The 23,584-nt window shown below is 40.7% G+C and overlaps 2 protein-coding genes and 1 long non-coding RNA gene across 3 annotated transcripts in view; 2 read left to right on the plus strand and 1 right to left on the minus strand.

Moving 5' to 3' along the window:
* Positions 1-22,137, plus strand: part of als2b (alsin Rho guanine nucleotide exchange factor ALS2 b) — a 155,336-nt gene extending 133,199 nt beyond the window's left edge. Inside the window, exons 25-33 of the mRNA XM_059967134.1 lie at positions 1,454-1,571; positions 3,130-3,287; positions 3,384-3,479; positions 4,102-4,281; positions 9,614-9,659; positions 10,671-10,732; positions 13,322-13,471; positions 13,675-13,771; positions 14,356-22,137. Coding sequence (XP_059823117.1) covers positions 1,454-1,571; positions 3,130-3,287; positions 3,384-3,479; positions 4,102-4,281; positions 9,614-9,659; positions 10,671-10,732; positions 13,322-13,471; positions 13,675-13,771; positions 14,356-14,394 — 946 coding nt within the window. The 3' untranslated portion in view covers positions 14,395-22,137. The remainder of the gene's footprint in view (positions 1-1,453; positions 1,572-3,129; positions 3,288-3,383; positions 3,480-4,101; positions 4,282-9,613; positions 9,660-10,670; positions 10,733-13,321; positions 13,472-13,674; positions 13,772-14,355) is intronic.
* LOC132392785 (uncharacterized) overlaps positions 1-23,584 on the minus strand; it is a 127,072-nt gene that overhangs the window by 3,774 nt on the left and 99,714 nt on the right. The gene's annotated exons all lie outside the window — the stretch shown is intronic.
* Positions 18,817-23,584, plus strand: part of mpp4b (MAGUK p55 scaffold protein 4b) — a 99,128-nt gene continuing 94,360 nt past the window's right edge. The window contains exon 1 of the mRNA XM_059967130.1: positions 18,817-18,843. The gene's annotated coding sequence lies outside the window, so the exon portion shown is untranslated. The remainder of the gene's footprint in view (positions 18,844-23,584) is intronic.

Raw genomic sequence — 23,584 nt, forward strand, 5'->3', positions numbered from 1 at the left:
TGCAGCATTACCCAGCTGTTGCTTTTGGTTGATGTACTGCAGGATACTTTGGTTCCTTGTCGCAACGTGAACTCTAATGTGTAAATCCTATTGAGCAGTTTAATGCTTGTGATTTCAAAAGTTGCATTTCAGTGCATATTAATGTTTATTTTAAAAGATCAATTTGTTATCAGAGTGCATGTATGTCTCTATATGCAACCCTGAGAATCATTTACTTGTGGGCATTCACACTAAGTACAAAGAAACGCATTGGAATAAATGAAAAACTGCATGCAACAAAGACAAAGGACCAACATGCAAAAGACAACAAACTTTATAAATACAAAAAAATGCAAATGTTGAGAACATGAGTTGTAGTCTTTAAAACTGAGTCCATAGGTTGTTCAGTATTGGGGTGAGTGAAATTATCCACAGGGGTTCAAGAGTCTGATGGTGTAGGGGTAATAACTATTCCTGAACTTGGATGTGTGGCTCCTGAAGTTCCCGTACCACCTTCCTGGCAGCAGCGAGAAGAGAGTATGGCCTGGATGGTGGGGGTCCTTGATGGATGCTGCTTTCCTGTAACAGCACTCCATGTAGGTGTGCTCATTGGTAGGGAGGGCTTTAACCTTGATGGACTAGGCTTTATCCACTACTTTTTGTAGGTGGTTCTATTCAAGGGCATCGGTGTTCCCATACTAGGCTGCAATGCAACCTGTCAGTATACACTCCACCAAACATCTATGGACTTTTATCATAGTTTTAGGTGACATGTTGCATCTTTTGCAAATTCTAAAAAAGTAGAGGTGCTGTTTGTGCCTTATTTGTAATGGCATGGCAGTATGTTGGACTGAGGAGAGATGCTCTGAAATGATAATGCTGAGAAACGTAAAGTTGCTGACTCTCTACACTTCTGATCCCCTGTGAGGACTGGCTGATGGACCCAGGGTTTCCTCCTTCTGAAGTCCATAATCAGCTCTTTGGCTTTGTTGACATTGTTGTGGCGCCATTCAGCCAGATTTTCAATCTCCCTCCTATATACTGATTCATCATCATCTTTGCTTCTCCCACAAAACTGTTGCCGTCGGCAAGCTTAAGTATGACGTTGAAGCTGTACTTGGCCTCACAGTCAAAGTATAAAGCAAGTAGAGCAGAGAGCTAAGCACACAGCCTATGGGAGTATGTTCAACAAATTTTGTAACTTATGACCTGATAACACTGAAAATAATTTTTTTTTTAGGATTACCATAAATTTATGAAATGTTCAATTTTCTCCTTCCTTGCTACTCTCCCACTCTGACTTCTGTGTGTGATGCTACTCTCCTGGCATGTGCAAGGAGAGGGATCTAAAGCAACTTCCAATTGGATCTTGTTCTCATCATTTGACATGACAACATTGTTAAATCAGTTTCCTTTTTGTTCCCTTTTTTCATCCCCCTCCCCCCCCCCCCCCCCCACACTGTGACTCATTTAGCCCTGATTTCCGGAGTCGATCTCATGCACAAACACTGGAGAGTTTGGAAATCATCCCTCAGATTGCTGCCCCTATCACACTGGACAAGTATGAAGCCATCAGAAAATACTTAATGAAGGTATTGAAACTTCCTATTTTTCCTTCAACAATAAATTAAGATAAATGTGCATAAAAAAGATTTTTGGTTAAAGTGAATGGTGTTTAAAATTAATCAGCTGGTAAGGCAGCAGCCTAAGAGAGAAATGGTAAACCTTTTATCAGAGTTCCAATGAAAGAATACTAATTTGAATGGCTAACTCAGCTTTATTTCTCCATTGATGCTACTGACCTGAAAACTTTAATATTGTATGTTTTATTTCACATTTCCAGCATCTGCAGTTGTTAATTTTTAGAAATTAATGAATATAAGTAAATTCCAAATAGGGCTGAAATTAAGTTATAAGGAAATTTATGGGGATTGACTGATTCCTGACTAAGTAGGAATGGTTTCAGATTCTCTTATGGTTCTTCAGACTCCATTTTGAATCTGAACCAGTTTAAGCTGGTTCTGTAATACTGACATGGGCTAAGAAACTCAGAATTTTGAAGTGTGTTTTTTTTTGCATAACTGAACACAAATTTCCCATCTTCCCTGGAGGTTAACAGACCAAATGAAGTCCATTGAATGTCGAGACTCCTAATGACATTACAGTCCCAGGTAAACTGGGGTGTGATGTCCAAAACTATATGAAGCTCCTGGGAGTTGTGTTGGGGAGAAGTAAGTAAGTAGCAGAACATGTACAGCCTGGGTGAGCAGCAACTGAATGTCAGGCCTTAAAATTATTGGCACAATCATACAATCAATTTGCAGCTAATTCTGAGACATTAAGCATCTGATGCTGGTAGCTACCCAGTATGCAGATACCGAAGCACTCTTCCCACCCTAACACTCATCCTCCACCTCATCTCCCTAAGAATGCAGAACATTGCAGAGGATACAGGTAGCTTGGCTATGATGTGAATTAGTTACAATGTAGTTGTTAACTTAGAGAACACTATATGTATTATGAGGACCAAATTGATTATAATGTGATTTTGATTGGGAATTGGAGATCTCGCGAGTTACTTAGGAAAATTGACAAGCAGAAAAAAAATGCAGTTTTGGGATGGAGGGAGCCTGGTTACATTTGACTTTGATCCATTAAGAACATAGGCTACCAGTTTCATCGTGAGAAGCCATTGGAAATTGATTTTGCAGTTATTTCTATTGAACCTCATGCTTTGATATTCTCTTAAACAAAATAATGTACAGGCTTGAGTATTTTCAGCCTGAAGTAACAGAATAAAGTTTGTTATTTAAAAGTACCTTTTTACTTTTTTTAAAAAAAATGCAGAGAAGTTAACTTTGTTATTGCAAATCTGTAACTCTGGTCCCTAAACCCTTTTATCTGATTGACACAATTGTTTCTGTAATAATTTTTAAGTGAATTTTCTTAAGAACCCAACTATGACATTATAGCAGAACTACTTGTACATGTATTTTGTAGTTCTCTTTCCATGTGTGCATGTAAGTCAACTCCTGCCTCTTATACTAACATTTGGTTTCAATCATTCCAAAGCAGCATACGCTACATTTTAGAATTAAATCCTGCCTTATTTCAGACTGACCCATGTTCCTGACTTGTACCCTTGGACAGGCATGTGACACGCCTTTACACCCACTGGGGTATCTCCTGGAGACATTGGTAGCAGTATATAGAATGACTTATGTGGGAGTTGGTGCTAACCGGCGGTTACTACAGCAAGCAGTCAACGAAATCAAGTCATACCTAACTCGCATATTTCAGCTGGTCAGGTAAGGTAAACTCCTTTCAATGGCCTGCAATTAGTTTAACTGTTCTGAAGCTATAGACCTGTTATAGCACAGTTGTTTGCTTCTGCTTTCTTTCAGATTTCTTTTTCCAGACCTCCCAGATGGGGGCAGTCTGATCCCAGTAAGAGATAAGAAAGCTCCTGGCAGTGAGGAAGAGGAATCCTCTGATACTGGGTAAATAATAAATATTCATTTGACTGTGCTCTTTTTTTTAAGCTTTGTCTGACAGAATGGAATATCAAAGGAGCTAGGAGGAGTGCAACAAGCAATGAAAGGGTGGGAATGAGATGTTTAATGTTTAAACAATGAACACAGCTCTCTTTTGGGGTTGATCACGAGTGAAAATCCTGCACTGTGAAAATCCATGTTCAACATCCCAAAAAAAAACTTGTATTGTGACAGGCCTTGTTGGAATTTTTGTATAGCAGCACAGTGCATTGGGGCACAGACTTGCCATTCCCCACCCTCCTCAGATTGACTGTTGCTTCCCTAGAGCAGCTGCAAAGTCATTCCACATTGCCCCCAGTACCACCAGCCCCTGCAAAGGAAGACTGCACCAGTGAGGTATTCTCGGCTTGCCCTTCAGAATTATCAGAGTGGTTTGCAGAGTCACTTAATGTAGGCTTGTATTCTTCTGAATTCCCATTCCCATGTCTCTTGCTTGTTTAACCAAATGTACCTTGCATCGAGGATGCGGAGAGATGATTTGGGGTGGAGGTGCTTACAAGTGTGAATAGAAATGGCAGGGTTACTCTCCCTAATGATCTCCATTGGTCAACTCTGTTTATCCTTGTAGGAGCCAAATGATCACAAGTTGCAGTCTGCTCCTTCCAGTTCTCTTACCAAGGCTCTACCCGCCTCTCTTCACACTCTATGCTCTGGACAATGAGAGGGAAGAAGACATTTACTGGGATTGTGTGCTCCGACTGAACAAGCAACCGGACCTGGCGTTACTGGGCTTCCTTGGGGTGCAGCAGTGAGTGTTACCACTAAGTATCTTTGTACCAACATGTGCATATTTTTAAAAAAACTGCTATCTTTCAGTCCAGGGCAGTTGGATTGGCACTTGGGATATAGAACAGGACAATATGGGATCAAGCCCTTTGGCCTGCAACTTGTGTGCGGACCAGTCTAAACTAACTCCCTCAGTAGAAAGGTGTGATTGATGACCTAACAGCTGTTTGTTAAAAGGAAGCCAAAGGGCGGGCACCAAGTACATCAGTGTACTTTCCTCCTCATTGTTGCTTTGTGCAGCAAACCCCTTCCAAGGTGCAGCGTATGTTACCTGATACAAATGTTTTTGAGGCAGCCAAGTTAGAGCTGATACTAAACAGGTGAAAGCTCAAATGCAAGAAAAAATAGTACAAGAGAAACTGAAATTATGGAAAATGTGAGCGCCATCTGTGATGTCATGACCTGCGTGTTATAGACTATTAACCTTTCACCACTCCCTTCCCTGCTTTTAATAGAACATCATAGAAAGGGCTTCATTGTGCCTTTCCTGTCCTGTGCCCAGGGGAGTTTAATAACACTGGACATCTTAAAGCAGGAAAAATATTCTTGCATCTTACTTAACAAAAATAAGATTACATTTAATCATCTATTTAGAGTTACTTACCACTCAACAAATTAGTGAATCAGAGTATCTCTGATTTCCATGTTTTTGGGATTTAAGCTATATCAGTGAATACTGTGCCATGCTGCACTGCCTGTGGGGAACACATGATGCCTGATGCCAGAGCAGCAGCTGGAAGCTCAGGCCATCACCTATCTTCTAAAAGGTGGCTATGGGAGAAGTCTATGGGTAAAACTGAAGCACAGGTTCCCAAATCCTAACTTAACCCCCCCCCCCACATTATTGTCCTGGCTAATGCACAGTCTTTTGGGGGGGGGGGGAGAATTGAAGATGTCAGAGCAAGACTGCAATACCAGTGGGATACAAGGAATTTTGTGTACTCTGCTTCATTGAGACCTGGCTCACCTGGGAGCTTCACCATCCACTCTGTGGGCCACAGTGGTGTTGGGTAAAGGCAGTAGTGGTAGCGTTTGCTTTGTGATGACTGCATCATTGTGCAGTGATGTGGCGGCTCTGTCTCAGTCCTGCTCCCCTGACCTGGAATATCTGGCTGTCAAGCATCATCCATTCTATCTGTTAAGGGAATTCTCCGTCAAAATCCTGAATGCAGTCTGCATTCTACTGGCAAAAGTCAGGCTGACCCTAGAGGAACTGGGCACTGATCAGCAGTCATGAAACAGTGCACCCTGATGCCTTGCCAGTCACTGCAGGGAATCTCAACTGGGCCCACTTCATCTCTTTGTCCATAGTGTGGACAAACACAGTTGTGCAGTGAGTTAAATACCTTCTCAGAGAGTTTTGAATGTGATCTTACTTGTTAAACTGCAGAAAGATAAATAAAATGTATAAAATTCAATACAGAATTGTTGCGCACCTGAAGATACTATTGTTGTCAATTATTGCAATCCGTGTTAACCAAGGTGCCACACCCCACCCCATCCCACACCTCTTGTAAACGAGTAAACTCGTGGTGCAACGATATCTTAACGTTAAGTGATAAACATAATACTTCAAACTATGCCTACTAAATGTTTAACAATATTAACAAAACTCATGACTCTCAGATATTGCTATTTCAAGAGCAAATGGATATCTTTCCACTATGTATTACAAAATAAATCAAAATTAACCCATGCAGGAAATTATATTTTTAAAAAACAGTAGGAAATGATGTTCATACAAAATGAACTGTGCCTCTAGTGGCCAGAATAAGCACCAACAGGTCAACTGTTGAACCAGATCATCGCCGTTACCCCACCGTCAACAATGTTTATAGTGACACTCTTTGGCATGTTTAATCAGCTGTACGTCTGCTCCTGGTGTACAGGTGGAGACTGAGGACCACAGCACCAGTGGTGAGGATAGTTAAAGGTATGGTCAAGAGAGGCAGAAGAGTTCTTGCAAGATTATTTTGAATTGGTGGACTGTGCTGTAAACCTTCACTAATCCGACTACCTGTAATCCAGTCCCTTCGATAATCCGGCACTGATTTCAAATTTTCTGTGCAACTGTAATTTCAAATTTCCCAGTACACCATACCAATCTGTTGTGCATTGTTTTGGTTGCGCTAGATCTGTTAACGTGTTGGCACGCTCTTATAAGCACAGACAGGTGATTCCTGCTTGTCTTCCTGCATTTATTAATATCATTTACATGAGGCGCAGCCACCCGGCACCCGCCCATCTCACCAGCTAGTGGCGCGGGAGCTGGCACGCACTTGGTCAGTCCGCCTTCTCGCCCGCCTGCCGGAAGTCATACATTGCCCTCTAGCGTCGCCTGGCCGGCACTCCATTCTCTTCTGCCTACGACCTCAGATCAGATGTGGCGACCCACTGAATTTAAGCATATTACTAAGCAGAGGAAAAGAAACTAACAAGGATTCCCTCAGTAACTGCAAGTGAAGGGAGTTACTTCAGCGCCAAATCTCCGGCTGCCTGGCGGTTGCGTGAAATGTGGCGTATAGAAGACCTCCTTTTTCCAACTTCTGCTTCTGCTCACCCAAATGTGCTGCCACCATCATCAACAGTTTTTGAAGAAATTGTTGTGCCAGTTTCAGCACCAGTTCCTGATGCTTCACTCATTTTTCAAGATGAAGACATTGATGATCCTGACAACCCCACACTTGCACAGATGTAACTTTGCCTGAAGGTATATTAAACGTTTCACTTTAGAAGTGGAAGTGCTCAACTGTTCTGTATCAGTTAATTCCTGTACATTTACCTGTACCCTTTATTTTATCTGTGCCTGTACAGTATGTTACTTTATTAAAATTTCACTTGCTACTCATTTAATATTTCTGTTTCATTATTATCTAACGTACTGATTTACATGATATTTTAAAGGTATGATGAGGCAGTTAGCTATTGCTTAATGTGATCCTTCTGTAATTCGGCATTTTCGCTAATCCGGCACTCCTCAGGTTCCAATGGTGCCGGATTATAGAAGGTTGACCTGTACCATATTTAGGGATTTATCTTTGGATCTGCTTCAATACGCAGTCATCAGCAATGTCATCAAGGTCTGCACAGATGAATTAATACCTTTTTAAGAACATACCAAGTTTTCCCAAGCCAGAAGCTTGGAATGAAGCAGGAAATGCCCAGTTTCCTGAGGGCTAGATTTGGTGTTCAAGACCAATGACCTAAAACCCTACAAGTCCAGCTATGAGCTATGGAAAGCCATTGAGAGAGCAAAAAGGCAATTCTGTGTGAAGCAACAAACACAAAATGCTGGAGGAACTCAGCAGGTCGGGCAGCATCTATTGAAATAAATAAACAATCAATGTTTCAGACCATCTTCAGGACAGGAAAGGAAGGGGGAAATTTTTATGTGAATTTAAGGACACAGTTCTGATGCACAAAAGCTGTGGCAAGTTTTGTGTGTCGTTACTTTCTGTAATTGAAACCAACAGCAGAAGTGTCAATGATGCTTCACTCCCCAGTGAATTCAGCATCTTTGAATACACTTTGAAATGAATAATAATGCCACACCTATGCAAACACTTGCAGCCTCCAGCAACTTGTGATCTCCATCTTGGAGACCAATGTCAGACCATGGTGGTGTACCCAGTTGTGCACTGAAAACCTGTGCTGACCAACTGGTTGGAGTATTCAGGGGCATCTTCATTCTCTCACTGCTGCTTCAAAATGGCAGCAATTATTCCAGTGCCTAAAAAGATCAGGGTAAATGCCTCAATGACTATCACATGGTAGCACTCAGATCTACCTTAGAAGTGTTTTGAGAGGTTGGTCATGACTAGAATTAACCTGAACAAGGACTTTGGACCTGCTACAATTTGCCTACCACAACGGGGCCATAGCAAATGCGATGTTACTGGCTCTGAAGTCTGCTTTAGAGCACTTTGAACTGCAATAACATTCAGCAGCCTGGTGCACTGTATGTTTTGCTGTTGTCTGAGTTCAATACCATCATTCCCTCATTATTAATCACCAAATTTCAAAACCTGGGCCTCTGTACTCCCTCTGCAACTGGATTTTCAGTTTCCTCATTGGGAGACCAAGGGCTGTCCAGTCAGAAATAACATCTCCTCACTAACAATTGACACAGGTACACCTCAAGGATGCATGCTTAGGCCACTGCTCTACACTCCCTCTACACTTACAGAAGTGTGGCTAAGCTCAGCTCAAACGCCAGTTCTAAATTTGCAGATGACATATTTGTTGGTAAAATCTCAGGTGGCAGTGAGGACGTGTAAGACGGTCTAAGAGTAAGATGGTGGCTGGTTGAGTGTTGTGGCTACAGCAACCTTGCAATCAATGTTATCAAAGCCAGGGAATTTATTGTGGATTTCAGCAAGAGGCAAAAGGGTAATTGAGGTCAATGGTAGAAAGGGTGCAGATCTGCACCTTCCTGGGTGCCAGCATTTCGTATCTGTCCTGGTCCCAATACATTGATGCAACAAATCTTCTCAAACATAGACATTGCAAATGGACAGGGGTAAGCTTTCTGACTGGTTTCATCACAGCCTGGTATGGAGGCTCCAGTGCAAAGAATCACAAGAGTACGGAAGGTTGTTGACTTGGCTGGCTCCATCGTAGGCATAAGCTTGCCCACTGTTAAGGGCATCTTCAACAGGTGGCGCCTCAGTAGGCAACATCCATCGTTACGGACCTTCACATCTAGGATGTGCCCTGTCTTCATTACTATACGGGAGTAGGTAGAGGAGCTTGAAGACTCTCACTCAATGACTTAGGAATAGCCTTTTCCCTTCCATCAGATTTCTTAATGGTCCATGAACCCCACCTCTATTTGTTTAATTGTTGCATTATTTATTTATTTTGTACATTAAGTAATTTTGCCTTTTTGCTGTACTGCTGCAAAACAATAAACTTCACATCACGTAAGATGGTGATAATAGGCCTGTTTTCTGATTTTCTGAGGTTACCTTTGTTTATTCTAGATCCTCTAGCCCACTGACATTGTTCCTGCTTATCCAAAAGCAAGATCTTGCATATGCTAGAAATATGAAATAAAAACACAAAACTCAAGAAATGCTTGGCAGGTTATGCTAGTGCAGAGAGAAAGAGTTTAACATTTTGGATCAACATTTCATGTGATGGAATGTTGTGAGTTTGAAACATTAACTGTCTTTTTCCACAGGTGCTACTTGACCTGCCTAGTATTTTGGCCTGCTTGTGCTCATGTCATTAGATGCACATTAATCTTTGCCTCATCAAGTTAGCATTTACTGGTCTCTTGATCTGTCTTTCAGGAAGTTCTGGCCCATTACTGTCTCTGTGCTGGGAGAGAAGATTGAGGTACAGATATTTTTTATTGTTCCCTCATCCTCACTTTTACTATTTTCTTGCTCCCATCATCTATCCTACTGATCCCATCCCACCCACCCACTTACCCAACAAAATTTTTTCCCTTCACCTCATTTGTTCAGCTTCCAACTGAGCCCGGGAGAGTTCATGGAGCCTGCAGTGGTCTGGCCAAGTGAATGTTCTTCCTGTAGAAGAACAATGCATGTGGCAAACTACTGTACTGCAGATTTCTTAATACTCATGTCCTACAATTCCAAAGTTAGCTATAGCACTCCGAATTTCTATGCTCCGATGTGCTTTTAAGCTTGGATGTGGATTAAGACCGGATATCGGCAATTGCTTTGGCTCTACTAGTCACTCTGTATGTAAGTATATTACTGAAATGTTGTGGCATTCAATGGCAGTAAAATATGAAATGTACTAAGCAAACTAGGGGCTGGGTCTTCAGTATTAAACATTCAACCTAAAATGCCAACTGCAAGTACCTAGTGGTGTGATTTGATCCCTGCAATGTTTCCTTTTAATGCCAACTTCACTATATGGTACTAAATTGTAAAATGTAGGTTCAATTTCACTATGCCACAAGTTACTACTTTTAATACCTGATATTCTTTTTTCCTTGCAATTACAAGTGACTAAGATTATTGGGATTTAAAATCTAGATCTCTGCAGGGAAGCTATGCCTACAGAACATGGGGGCTATCTCCTAGATATTCAGATGTGGGCCAGGTAAAGATTGGAGCAAAGTTTCCATAAATGGTTGCATGCAAGACTTGGCCAAGGTGCAGTTTATGCTGTTGGCAAAGTGTAGGATCAGTGTTTGAAAACCACCAAAGGCCATCCTTGCCCCACCATTACTCTGGGATTTAAAAATCCCTGTTACCTGTGAGTTTCTTCCCATTTCCCAACAATGGTGGGGTGGGAGAAGCAATGACCTGGGAGCTGTTATCTGTACAGATCAGCCTTTCATTTCTTTCAATAATGTGTGATTCATCCTTCCAGATTCAATCCACCACAAAGGAGGTTTGCTATGCTTCCGCTGTTGAGTGTTTACAGCAGATCAGGTAAAGCAACTGTTGTCCTGGTATTAATTTCAGTGAAAGGAGAACGTTTGGGATTTTGGGGAGATCTTGTTGATATTTTTAAAACTGTTCTGAAATATTTTACAGATCTGTCATTGACAAGGCCAGCATCTATCTCCTAACCTTAATTGGGGTGAAATAATAGTATAACACTATTACAGTGTCAGTGACCCGGGTCAATTCCACCACTGTCTGTAAGCAGTTTGTATGTTCTCCCTGTGACTGTATGGGCTTCCTCTGGGTGATCCAGTTTCCTCACGTCTTCCAAAGACACATGGGTAAGAAGGTTAATTGGTCATGTGTGTAATTAGGTGCCGCAGGCTCAGGGGTCCAGAAGGTCCTTTTTCCATGCTGTATCTCTCAATAAGATTTTTAAAAATAATATATTTCTCTTAAATTGATTGGCTTAATGGGCCAGTTTGAGGTCACCCATGTTAGTAGATCTGTATAAAGATCAGGCAGTCATGTTGGTAGATTTCCTTCCCTTGTACAATTGAAGACCTGATTGATTTTTGCAACAATTGGCCATCATTTGCTAATGACTGGTTTCTTTGAAATTCAGAGTATCATCATTGTACTCACAATGGTCTTTAAGTAGTTAATGCAGTTTACTCCAACTTTTAATATGCATCTCTCAACTTTCATCTAATATGAGCAGGCAGCTCGGTCGCAGATGACAGTTTGACTTATCCTGCCAGAATTTTTAGCTGATTCCAGGCTCTTTAGATTTGAGGAAGCAGATCAAAGGATCTATTTGAGTTTAAAAGCAGACTCTGAATCCAGCGTGCTTTTTAATCTTCAGACACTGTCTAATCTAACCCTTATAGATTTGCAGTTTTTAGTTCATGAATCTTCTTCTGCTTTTCAAGTTCAAGTTTAATTATCATTCAACCACGCAAGAATATAGCCAAACAAAACAGCGTTCGTTAATCCAGGCCAAGGTGCAAAACACATTACCAACAGTACTCAGCACATATGGTTAAGATTTCAGAAATAAAAGCGTACAGTCACAGAAAGAAGATAGCCCAAGCCCCTGAGTGGCATGACTGTAGATTGCCCTGGTCCAGCTTGTTCTTCTACTGATTGAACACCGGAGAGCAGCATCAGTGGGGCAGGGGGCAACCCCAACCCAGTATGGGTTCCAGCACACCCAACTCTCTCCCACACCACCTCAGCTTTCCTCCCCTGGGTAGTTGCAACAGGCGCCACAGCAGCCTCTGTTTAGTCCTCCCACAAACGAGGCAATGCAGCTCTCTCTCAAAGTCAGTCTCAGCAATGAGCCAGTGAAGTTTATTAGGGAACAGGAAGATTAGTGTGCAAAATGTACTGAAGATTGAAAAGCATTTACCATTCAGAAGCAGAATCACAAATGGTAAAGTTCCACATCTGCTTTATTTTCCTCTACTTGGCTGCCAATCAGTTCCCCTTCCTTTGCCTTACATGAATGTCCATATAATAGTTTAGTTTTGTTCACTAGATCGGGCATTGAAGGCTGGAATCCTGTCCTGGAGTTGGAGAACTGTTCATGTGGGAGGGAGGATGGAATGGGGCTTGTTTTGCAGTTTTGTTTTCTGATGTGCTTCCCTTGTGGGTGTGAAGCACTGAGTATGATAGGATATGTGTGCAGTTGTGTGTATGTTTGCAAGGTGAAAAAAGATTAGCTTTGTTAGTCACATGTACATTGAAACATCGAGTAAAATGCGTCATTGGCATCAAATCAGTGTGGATTGTGCTGGGCAGACTGAAAGTGTCTCCACACATCTGGTGCAACATAGCATACCCACAACTTACTAACCATAGCCCTGTGTCTTTGGAATGTGGGAGGAAACTGAAGCACCCGGAAGAAATCCACACAGTCATGGGGAGAATGTACAAACTCCTTGCAGGCACTGGCTGAAATCAGTTGGCAAAATACACACCACAGGCTTATTAGTGTTTTTCTTTTTGACCCTCTATTTCATCAGTTCAAGACACAGACCAATACTTTTGAGAAAAATACAGAGGTTTAATATGTATAATGACTTTTAGAAAGTGTTACATGATAGAAAAGCAAAAAAAAACCTAGCTGGAAATCTGAAATTAAACACAATGCTGGAAACTGCTTTTCAGCAGAAAAACTGCTGAAAAGCAGAGTTGATAATTCATGTACAAAATATTTTGTTAGAACAGTGAAAATACATACAGTTGTGAGCAAAATTTGAAGCTTGTGTGATTAGTGGAATGTATAGCATGATTTTGAATTGCTTAAAAGAATGAGCAACAAGTTGCAGTGAATAGTTTTCAGACAGCGAAGTATTTTGTAAATTGGAATTTAGCCGAAATCAACTGCTCTGCCCAGACCGTGGGGTACAGACAGCTGTGCTGTCACTGTTTTTCAATGCCTTAATCTGAGAAGAAGGCACCTCAATATTGATGTAGATACCAACAAGGTAATTTAATCCTGTTTTTCTTTGTTCCTCTCCCCCCCCCCCCCCGCCCCCCACATGCAAGTGTGTGCTTGATTGTACCATAAAGAGATGGCTTGGATCAGATTGTAAGATAATTGTGCCAATGCTTCTCCCCCCCCACCAGTACTACTTTCACTCCAGCTGACAAGTTGAAGGTTATTCAGCAGACCTTTGAGGAGATCACACAGGAGGTACTGACGATGCTGCAGGAAGATTTCCTGTGGTCCATGGATGATCTGTTCCCTGTCTTTTTATATGTGGTGCTTCGGGCAAGGTGAGGAAATGGTTCTTCTGTATTCTCCCCTTTCACTGTCATCACCTGTAATATTTCTTTCCAGCTGTTGGGATATAGTTTGATACATACCATGAATTGATTTTTTTTTAAACCTCCTGCAATTGTTTACGTGAATGAAAGTTGGTTTGATCATCCATGTCAAATACCAATTCCCAACCTAAGCCTGTATTATTGTCTTGCAGGATCAGGAACCTGGGATCAGAAGTTCACCTTATTGAGGATCTGATGGACCCCTCTGTTCAACATGGAGAACAGGGCATTATGTTCACCACGCTAAAGGTGAGTGACAGCAACAATGCAGTCACATTTTTGTGATGTGGTGGGGAGGGAGTGGAAAAGTAGAGAGACCTCTCGGTTTTCTGTTTTTCCTCTCACCTTTGCATTTCTTATTGCACTGCCATACTTTGTACCATTCTTGTGCTGATAGCTGTATTTGTAATGACCATGTTACTGATTGTATCTGACAATAAACTCCTCTGAATCTGAACACATTTGTAAGGGAGGTTGCACGGTAAGTGGGGGCAGCATCAATGTGATGAATGGGGGGGTAGAGGTTGCATTTAAGTGGGGAAAGGAGAATCTAGTCAACGGGTAAGATGCTGGTGGGGAGAAGAAAGAGAATTTGTTCATTTGGCTGGTGTGAAAGGAGAGAAGCATGAAAGCAGAATTGGGGAGGATGGTGGAAGGTGGCTCGCCAGTTTTGTTTGAAGTGAAGGATGGTGAAGGAGTAAAGTGCTCCATTTGCATTCACACGTCTATGGCCTGGAATGATTTATTGGTAAGTCGTGTGTGCAAGGCAAGTGCAAATAATAAAGTAGGAAATACAGAAAACAATTACTAACAATTTTTTTTTAAATTTCTAGGCCTGTTATTATCAAATTCAGCATGAGAAGCTAACATAGAAGAACAACCCTTCCTCTTGCTGATGGAGTGGTCCTTCGCACAGTTGGAGAGTGTTGGCCTGCCCACAGACCCATAGACACATTACCTCATACATTCATGTATTAGCTCACATAAGCCCGCACATTTAGCATTCCCCCACAACCACAGCTTCCCTTTCACCCTCTGCCACAGCTTCCCACACATTTCATACCTGTTTCCCATCCACTCCCTCAGCCAAATCACACCTGTACACCATTGCTCCTCTTCTTATCTAAACAGCCAGCAACTACCCATCTCACAAATGAAAATCCAGTGATGATGTGCTCTGTAGTGTTTTAAGTCTAAATAATTGAATGTACATCTTGTTTTACTTGGAATTGGTATTTAATTGAATAATAAAGGGTAACTTGTTACTCTAGGATAAAAGGTTCTGAATGTAGCAGTGTATAGAAGGGAAATGTATTACATTGAAGTATTGTAAATATACATTATGTCACAGAATGCTGGACTGTTTTGGAAATAGCACATAACATTTAAGCATTTGTTTAAAAACTTTCTGCACTAATACACTGTACTTCAAGGATGGAAAGCACTGTCACGACCCAGCCATTTGGACCAATAATATTTCATGAGCACATAACTCCCTGTCTGTTTGGGATAATACCAGTGTGGTGTGTAGCTGACCCGAATGGAGATAAAAATCATAATGTAACTAAATGAATCTATACAAAATCCATTAAATAGAATACAACTGGAGAGCTGTGCAGTTTTGAACTTCACATTATAGGAAATGTTACAGAGACGGCATGCTTCATGCTCTGTAGGAATTGGGGTTGTTTTCATTAGAATTGAGGACTCTTAATGGAATGAAACCAAGCAGATAGATACAGGGCATCTCCAATGAGTGGGGGCTTTGGAATGTGCATCAAAAACATGAGAGTTTGAGTTGCTTTTTTTTAACGTGAGTTTTTAAAGTAGGAAATTCTGTAACTTAAGACATGGGTACCTTTAGTGAATCAGTCACATTCAGGTATTTTCAAGAAACCAGAAGTGAATGTTGACAGATTTCAGGCCTACAAGGTTTGGTAACAGAATAGGAGGTGTGATACTATAAGCGGAGTTTGAGCAAATCTTAAAATCCAAGTGTTGCTCAACTGAGAGTAGTGTAGGTCAGTTAGCACAGAAGTGATGGGTGAATTTTTGCAGTGTTTTCAATTGATTTTTTTTAAGGAATAGAATGAACAATGCCAAAGATGAGTGTGCTGGAATTCATCCTAGAGACAACAAAGGTAGGTTAGAGCAGTTGATGACCTTGTGTGGAGCAGAATGGAGTAGTGTTGGGGAGGTGGAAGTTTGTAGCCTGAAGAAGGATCTACACCTAAAGTCAAAAGTTCATGTTAGGTTCCAGTTTGCATCTTGAGTCATCTGATACAGCTTATTTCCAAAGGGATGGAGTCAGTGGCAAGGAAGGAATTGTGTCCAAGATGAATGACTTTGATTTTCTGAGTGGTTCGTCGGAAAATATTTCCTATCATTTGATAAGACCATAAGACATAAGAGCAGAATTAGGCCATTCAGTCTGCCTTGCCATTCCAATATGGCTGATTTATTCCTCTCAACCCCATTTTCCTGCCGCCTTTGTAATGTTTGACACCCTGATTAATCAAGAACATCTGCTTTAAGTATATTCAATTACTTGACCTCCACAGCATATCTTTTGGATAAGGGGCCCAAAATCGGCCTCTTTGCACCTCTGATTTTTGAATATGTTCCCCATTCAGAAAATAGTCTACACCTTTATTCCTTCTACCAAAGTGCATTATCAGACACTTCCCTACACTGTGTTCCATCAGCCACTACTTTGCCCATTCTCCCAAACTGTCTAAATCCTTCAGCAGACTCCCTGCTTCCTCACCTATCTGTCCCTCCATCTAACTTTGTATCATTCACAAACTTAATCACAAAGCCATCAAGTCTGTCATCCAAATTATTGAAATATAAAGTGGGGAAAAAAACTGATTCCAATACCAACCTCTGCAGAACTAGTCACCAGCAGCCAACCAGCAAAGGCTCCCTTTATTCCCACTCTTTGCCTCCTGCCAGTCAACTAATCTTCTATCCATGCTAGTATCTTTCCTGTAACACCATGGGCTCTTACCTTGTTAAACAGCCTCATGTGCAATACCTTGTCTAAGGTCTTCTGAAAATCCAAGGAAACAACATCAATTGACTCTCCTTTGTCTATTCTGCCTGTCATTTCCTCAAAGATTTCCAACAGATTAATCGGGCAAAATTTCCCCTTAAGGAAACCATGCCAACATTGGCCTATTTTATCAAGTTGCCTCCAAGTACACTGAAACCTCATTGTTAAAAGTGAACTCCAACATCTTCCCAGTCACTGAAGTCAGTCTAACTGGCCTATAATTTCCTTTCTCTGCTCCTCACTCCTTGAAGAGTGGTGTGACATTTGCAATTTTCTAGTCTTCCAAAAACATTCTGGAATCAATTGATTCTTAATCATCACTAATGCCTCCACAGCTACCTCTTTAAGAACCCTGAGGTGTAGTCCATCTGGTCCAAGTGACTTGTCTACCTTCAGACCTTTCAGCTTCCCAAGCACCTTTTCTTTAGTAATAGCACCTACTCACTTCTGCCCCCGACACTCTTGAATTTCTGGCATGCTGCTGGTGTCTTCCACAGTGAAGACTGAGGCAAAACACTTACTCCATTTGTCTGCTGTTTCTTTGTCCCACATTACTATCTCTCCAGCATCATTTTCCAGCAGTTCAATGTCCACTCTTTTTCTTTCTTTTCACTCTATATATCTGGGCATGGGGGAAGAGCTTTTGTATCCTTTTATATTTTTGGCTAGCTTGCCTTCATATTTCATCTTTTTCTTTTTTTAGTTGCCTTCAATTATTTTTTAAAGCTTCCCAAGCCCCTAACTTCCCACTAATTTTTGCTCTATTATATGCCTTTTCTTTTGCTTTTACGCTGTCTTTTACTTCCCTTGTCACCCACAGTTGCCTCATTCTCCCTTTTAAAATACTGCTTGATCTTTGGGGTGCATCTGTCTTGTACCTTCCGAATTATGCCCAGAAATTCCAACTATTGCTGTTCTGCTATATCCCTGCTAGTGTCTCCTTCCAGTCAATTTTGGCCAGTTCCCCTCTCGTGCCTCTAATTCACTTTACTCCACTGTAATACTGATACATCTGACTTGGATTTCACCCTGTAGAGGGAGAAGATGATCATGTTATGATCACTGTCTCTTAATAGTCCCTTGAGCTCCTTGATCAAATCTGGTTCATTACACAACTCAACTTTTCAAAGTTCAACTTCTCAACTTACTCAATCCAACTTTTCCTTTCCCCTAGTGCTTTAAAAAGCCACCTCATGGGCTTTCTACAAACTCCCTCTCTTGGGATCCAGCACCAACCTGATTTTCCCAATCTACTATCTGCATTTTGAAATCCCCCATGACTATCATAACATTGTCCTTTTTACATGCCTTTGCTAAAGTATCTCCCATTGTAATTTGCATCCCACATACACAGGCCTCTGAACAGTAGCCAGTATAAACTCCTATTGGTCTTTTACCATTGCATTTTCTGAGCTCTGCCCGCAAAGATTCTATGTCTTCTGATCTTGTCACCTCTTTCCAAGGATTTGATTTTTTTTTACCTACTGAGCCACCCCACCTCCTCTACCTACCTACCTGTCCTTTTGATACAATGTGTATCCTTGGATGTTAAGCTCCCTAATATCTTTTTCAGCCATGACACATTGATGGCCACAACATCATTCCTGCCAATCTCTAATTGCATTACAAGATCATCTACCTTATTCTGTAAACCATTTGCATTCAAATGTAGAACGCTTCATTTCTGTATTCATCACCCTTTTTGATTTTGCTCTGATGTTACAATTCAACTCCTCCTACTGACTGTAACTTTGCTTTATTGTCTTTGCTCACAGTCTCACTATATATCGCATCTGCTTGTATACCAACTGCAATGGTATACCATCCTCAGCCCTATCAGTCCGGTTCCTATCTCCCTGCCAAATAAGTTTAAACCAGGTGTTCCCAACCCAGGATCCACAGATCCCTCATTAATGGTAGAGGTCCATGGCATTAAAAAGGTAGGAACCCCTGGTTTAAATGCTCTTGATTCTGCCTGATGCTGGATCTCAAATCAAATTCAAGTTTAATTATCATTCAATCATACATGAATATGCCAAACGAAAGTGTTCCTCTGGGGTCAAGATGCAAAACATACACAGCATATTCAAAATAGAAGCAAAAAAAGTAGTCACACAAAAAAAAGACGTATTTAGCCCGAGTCCCACAAATTTATGCTGTAATTCCCAGCAGTGCGCGAACATTCATATGCAATCCAGCTTGTCATTCCACTAATTGAACACTGGAGGGCGGCACTGACAGGAGAGGCCAGTCCCAGAATGGAGAGGTGAGGAAAACAGCTTATCATTAACTTGTTGTAATTAACATTGTTTTAAGATGCTGAGGAACTGCCTGCCTCTAGGTGATAAGTAGATAAGAGTCAAAGATTGACTTGGAAACAACAGAATGAAAATGGACACCACAGTGTTGCAATTAGTAAGTTGCGGCCTTGTCTCGGTTCGGTCCTGACCTTGGGTGCTGTCTTTGGCTGCATAGGTTTCCTCATGATTTTTTTCTGTTAACAGCATGCAGTTTGGTAGATTAATTGGCCATGGTAGTGTGTCAGTAATTGGCCTGTAGAGTCGGTGAGTGGTAAAATTTGGGATGAGTTGATCAAAATGTGAGAAATAAAATTGCATTAGAAGAGGATGAACATAAAGTGATGCTTGATAATTGATGTGGAGTTTGGTATCCCCATGTTGAAGAGGAAAATAATTACTGGCTCCCTGAGTCTTGTGAGGGTGAGAGTACTGTTGGTTCCTCTGCCCTGGAAGGGGTGATGTTCAAATGATGCCATCTCTCTCTGCCCCTGAGATAGATACAGTATCTGCAAGAGAACTATCCCCTACACTGAAAGGTCTTCACTGTTCTATTTTCTGATTTTCATATCCCCAACACTATCCACAGGCCTGTTGTTCACTTGCATGATCCTCCCCACCTCGTTAAATGGCTGATTTGAAGTGATCAAAGTGCATTGAATTCTCACATTGTATAGAAATGGGAAAAGAGGGAGTTTGATCCTTAGTAATCATTCTTTGCAATTAATTCTTCCTGAATGGATTACTCCTGTCTTCCCAAACTACTTCCAGATACTTTGCAGTTCATAATGCTGTAAATCTTTATTTCCCTGTGCTTCCATTGTCCAACTTTGGAAGGGTAAATTCTGTAAGTCCATTGAAAAAATGGATCACGGGAGCAAAGTATCACTTTTTTTGTGGTCAGTCAGTTGCACTTTGCTCCAAGTCAGGATTGTGGCCTCAACCCACTAGAAATCTAAGCACATATATTGGCACTTTCACTTGGTCTGAAAAGTTTTGGGTTAGACCATAAAATATAGGAGCAGAATTGGGCCATTTAGCCCATGCAGTCTGCTCCTCCATTCAATCATGGTTGATCCTTTTATTTCCCTCTTTCTCAGCCCCACTCCCCTGCCTTCTCCCTGTAACCTTTGAGGCAGTGTCCAATCAAGAACCTATTTTGTAGATTGTAAGTGAAGATGATATCGTAAGCTCCTTTTTGGAGGGACAATGTTGGTGGTATTGCACCAAAAGCATTTTCTCTAATATTCTTGTCAATGTCCATTCCCCAGTCAACATGAAATCTGATTTACCAGGTTTGTTCTCGTGGACTGGTCTGTCTGAACTTCTGTTCAGATTGTCTGCTGGGTTCCAGACCTCAAACCTGAGACCATGCTTCACAGTAATGAACTGATTGATTAATGCTTTCAGGTGTAGTGAAAGCATCTGCAGAATTAAAACTTTTCTCTCTGGTTTTGGACCAGAGGTGTGAGAAATTTATTTTGTTGAATTGTTCTTCTTTTGCCAAGTGGACAGAAGAAAAAGGGAAGAATTTACTACCTTTTGGAGCACACTGTTTCTGAAGAGTCAATTTTAGCATTTCATTATGTAATTGAAGCTGCCATTCAGATAAATGAGGATTTCTAAGAAATATTTAATTTGAAAAGAATAAACTTGGAGCTAAACAAAAACAAATAATCTCAAACTGTTTGTTTTATTCTGCATATCTGCCAAAATGCTGCTGCACTCAATTGACCATTATTTTTCTGATTAGCAAACGGTTAACACTTGCCTACAACATTACACTACAGTAACAGCAATCTTAACCCAAGGCTGGGCATTTTTAACAGATGAAGGAATTTAATTTAGTTTCCCTGCTTCTTTTTCTTCCTTATCACCTCCATTGCTAAATCTATGTGCTCAGTTCCCTTCTAAGCCATGAGCAGATACAGCTCTTGCAGAGAAAGTAGATTATGAATATTAAACACTGTACAAAATCCCTTCTACCACACCCACTAGGATGAAGTTCTCCCTGCCATCTGTTTCTCAGATGGAGTGGCAATCTGTCCTGTTCACGGCGCCAGAGAGTGTTTAACCATCACTGGATCTTCAGCACATTCCCAATTATGACCCTATCTTGTCTACCCCCTCATAGCATCATTTACCCCACCCCCGTCTCTACCACTTTCCTGCATCCTCCTGGGGAGTTGCAGTTTACTGAGCCGAGTTACCTTTCAACTTTTAACGTATTTGAAATGACTAAGCTTCCTTAAATGTATATTTAACATAATGTTGATTGACATCCTGTTTGAGTGGCCTGCTGTTGACAAGTTCTATAAATGCCAGTGTCTTTTAATCTCTACTGAAAACCATTTGGATGCCCTCACCCTTGGCTCTCCTAACTCTGCAGGGTGCTTGTCCTAGAAATTATCGTTTATTTCCTTGTCATTGAAACCTTTCCATTCCCAGCTAGATCTACGGGCTTCTGTTTCTAGGATGGCTGAGATCTCCCACAGCAGCAGATAAAGCATCTTATCGAGCTGGCTGCTCCAATTTTCACAGGGCCTTTCCTTGGGCAGTCTGCCTGATGTCTCCTCTCCATAACACTCTACCCACTTGAATGCCTATGTTGATTGTTGTAGGGAGAATTGGCACACAGGCATGGGTAGGTAGAATGTGTCTTATTCTCTTACCATGAGTTTATAAAGAATTTTAATTGCTTTTTAAAATTTTTGCTGTTTTGTGTATTGTTGGCATTGAGCATGAAGTATTGCAGGAAACTCGCTAATCTCTGAATTATGACATTAATTTATTATAATAGTATTCTCCATTGATTCCCCTCTCCCTCCCCAGTAGTGAAAAGTAGCTTCACTCTGACCCTAACTGCCAGAAAATGACAATTACTTGAAGATGACACAATTGGATCCTGACATGATTCCATTGTTTACAAAGGCATTTGGTGATGAGAAGATGACCTGATGCACCAAGTAACCAAAGATAAATGATGGAAATGAAAAGCAGGGCATTGCAAAGCCTGTAGGACAGGAACCCTGCAGAGAGCCTTAAGTGCTTTATCTCTGTAAAATATGCCTCAGTGGTTTACAGTATCCTGTTTATTAATAAAGATTAATATTTTGTATTGTGAAAATTGTTTAAAAAGAGATTTAATTCTGAAGTATGTACAGAGCTGATTAGAACTGATGCTGCATACTGGAGTGCTTCACAGTACATTGAACTATTGTAACCTACTTGGTGGCAATAAAGTGGAAATATGGTTTTCTTCATACCACTATATTGTTTTGTATTCACATAAAGGAGAAACAATGGTTGGTTAAGTGGAAAAAAGAGCATCTTGTCTGCTGAAACTTCAGTTCCCCGAGTATCTGAATGAAAATGACTAAGTAGCGGGTAAATCTCCTTAGGTGAAAGAGACGATGTGCGTACACTGTTGTAATCTTCATGCACTACCAGATTAAAATCTTGAGTTGGATTGGGATGTTGAACAGACTGTATTCAGAGTTAGTCTGTTACTTTATTCACCCTTGCACACGTGCGTTTAACCTTGCTCCATTACTTCCAGTTCTCACTTAGCATACGCTCTTTCCCCTTACAAATCATCGCTGAGTTGCCCTCAATCTATATCTCCTGAACCTGGGATTCCCACTTTGCCCATCCCAAACACGTTAGAATATAAACCACTCTCCCTTCCAACTACTCTCCAAGTCCAACCGCTTTCCCTGAAAGGAGAGTCTTCTGTTACTCTTTAATTTTTTTGCCAATTTTTATTAAGGATAAAGGATACTGTGCATAGATGAGAAAACACAGTTAAGGATACAGTCAGGTTAGCCATGTTGGAGCAGGCTTCTTGGGAGGATGACCTAAATTGTGAGATTTCTGATGAAAGATGGAATAAAATTCTTAAACGGGTTAATAAATCATCTTTCTGTGCTTGTCATTCTCTTCTGCAATTTGAAGTGGTTCATAGAGCTTATATTTCTAAACAGAAGCTGTCCGGTTTTTATCCGAACGTATCTCCACTTTGTAATAAATGCAACTCTGCTGATGCCTTTTTAATTCATATGTTTTGGTTTTGCCCTAAAATTGAAAAGTTTTGGTGGGAAGTATTCCATACCTTCTCACAACTTTTTAGGGTCCAATTTGACCCAAATCCCCTTACTGCCTTGTTTGGTATTATTGCAAATGAAGATATAACTTTAAATACTCCTAACCTATAGGTTTTAGTTTTTACCTCTCTTTTAGCAAGGAGAGCAATTTTGCTTAAATGGAAGGAGTCTACCCCTCCTACACATCTTCAATAACTATGTGATATTATGTCTTACTTAAATTTAGAAAAGATCCGCTGCTCAGTCTTAAATTCGAAACAATCTTTTTATGATATCTGGGGACCTTTCCTAAATTACTTTTCCAATTTATAAAGTTTAAAGGGAACAGACTTTTATGTATATTTTTATCTTCTCTTCTTAAGCGAATATGTTTTTTTTCTAATTATACATTATCATCCATCAGCTTTTTTCTTTTTTCTTGGTAGTTGGTAGGGGGTTGACTTTTTTTTATATAAAAAATTTCTTTTATGATGTATGACCTATCTTTAAATTTTTGATTACAGGGTGGTATACCTTTACGTGTTATGCTATAACATTTTGATCAATTTTACTACAATATATGAATGTACACAATTTATGTTGAGATGTATCTACATGTTGCACTTTG

Source organism: Hypanus sabinus, chromosome 4 (genome assembly GCF_030144855.1).
Source record: "Hypanus sabinus isolate sHypSab1 chromosome 4, sHypSab1.hap1, whole genome shotgun sequence".
Taxonomy (NCBI): domain Eukaryota; kingdom Metazoa; phylum Chordata; class Chondrichthyes; order Myliobatiformes; family Dasyatidae; genus Hypanus; species Hypanus sabinus.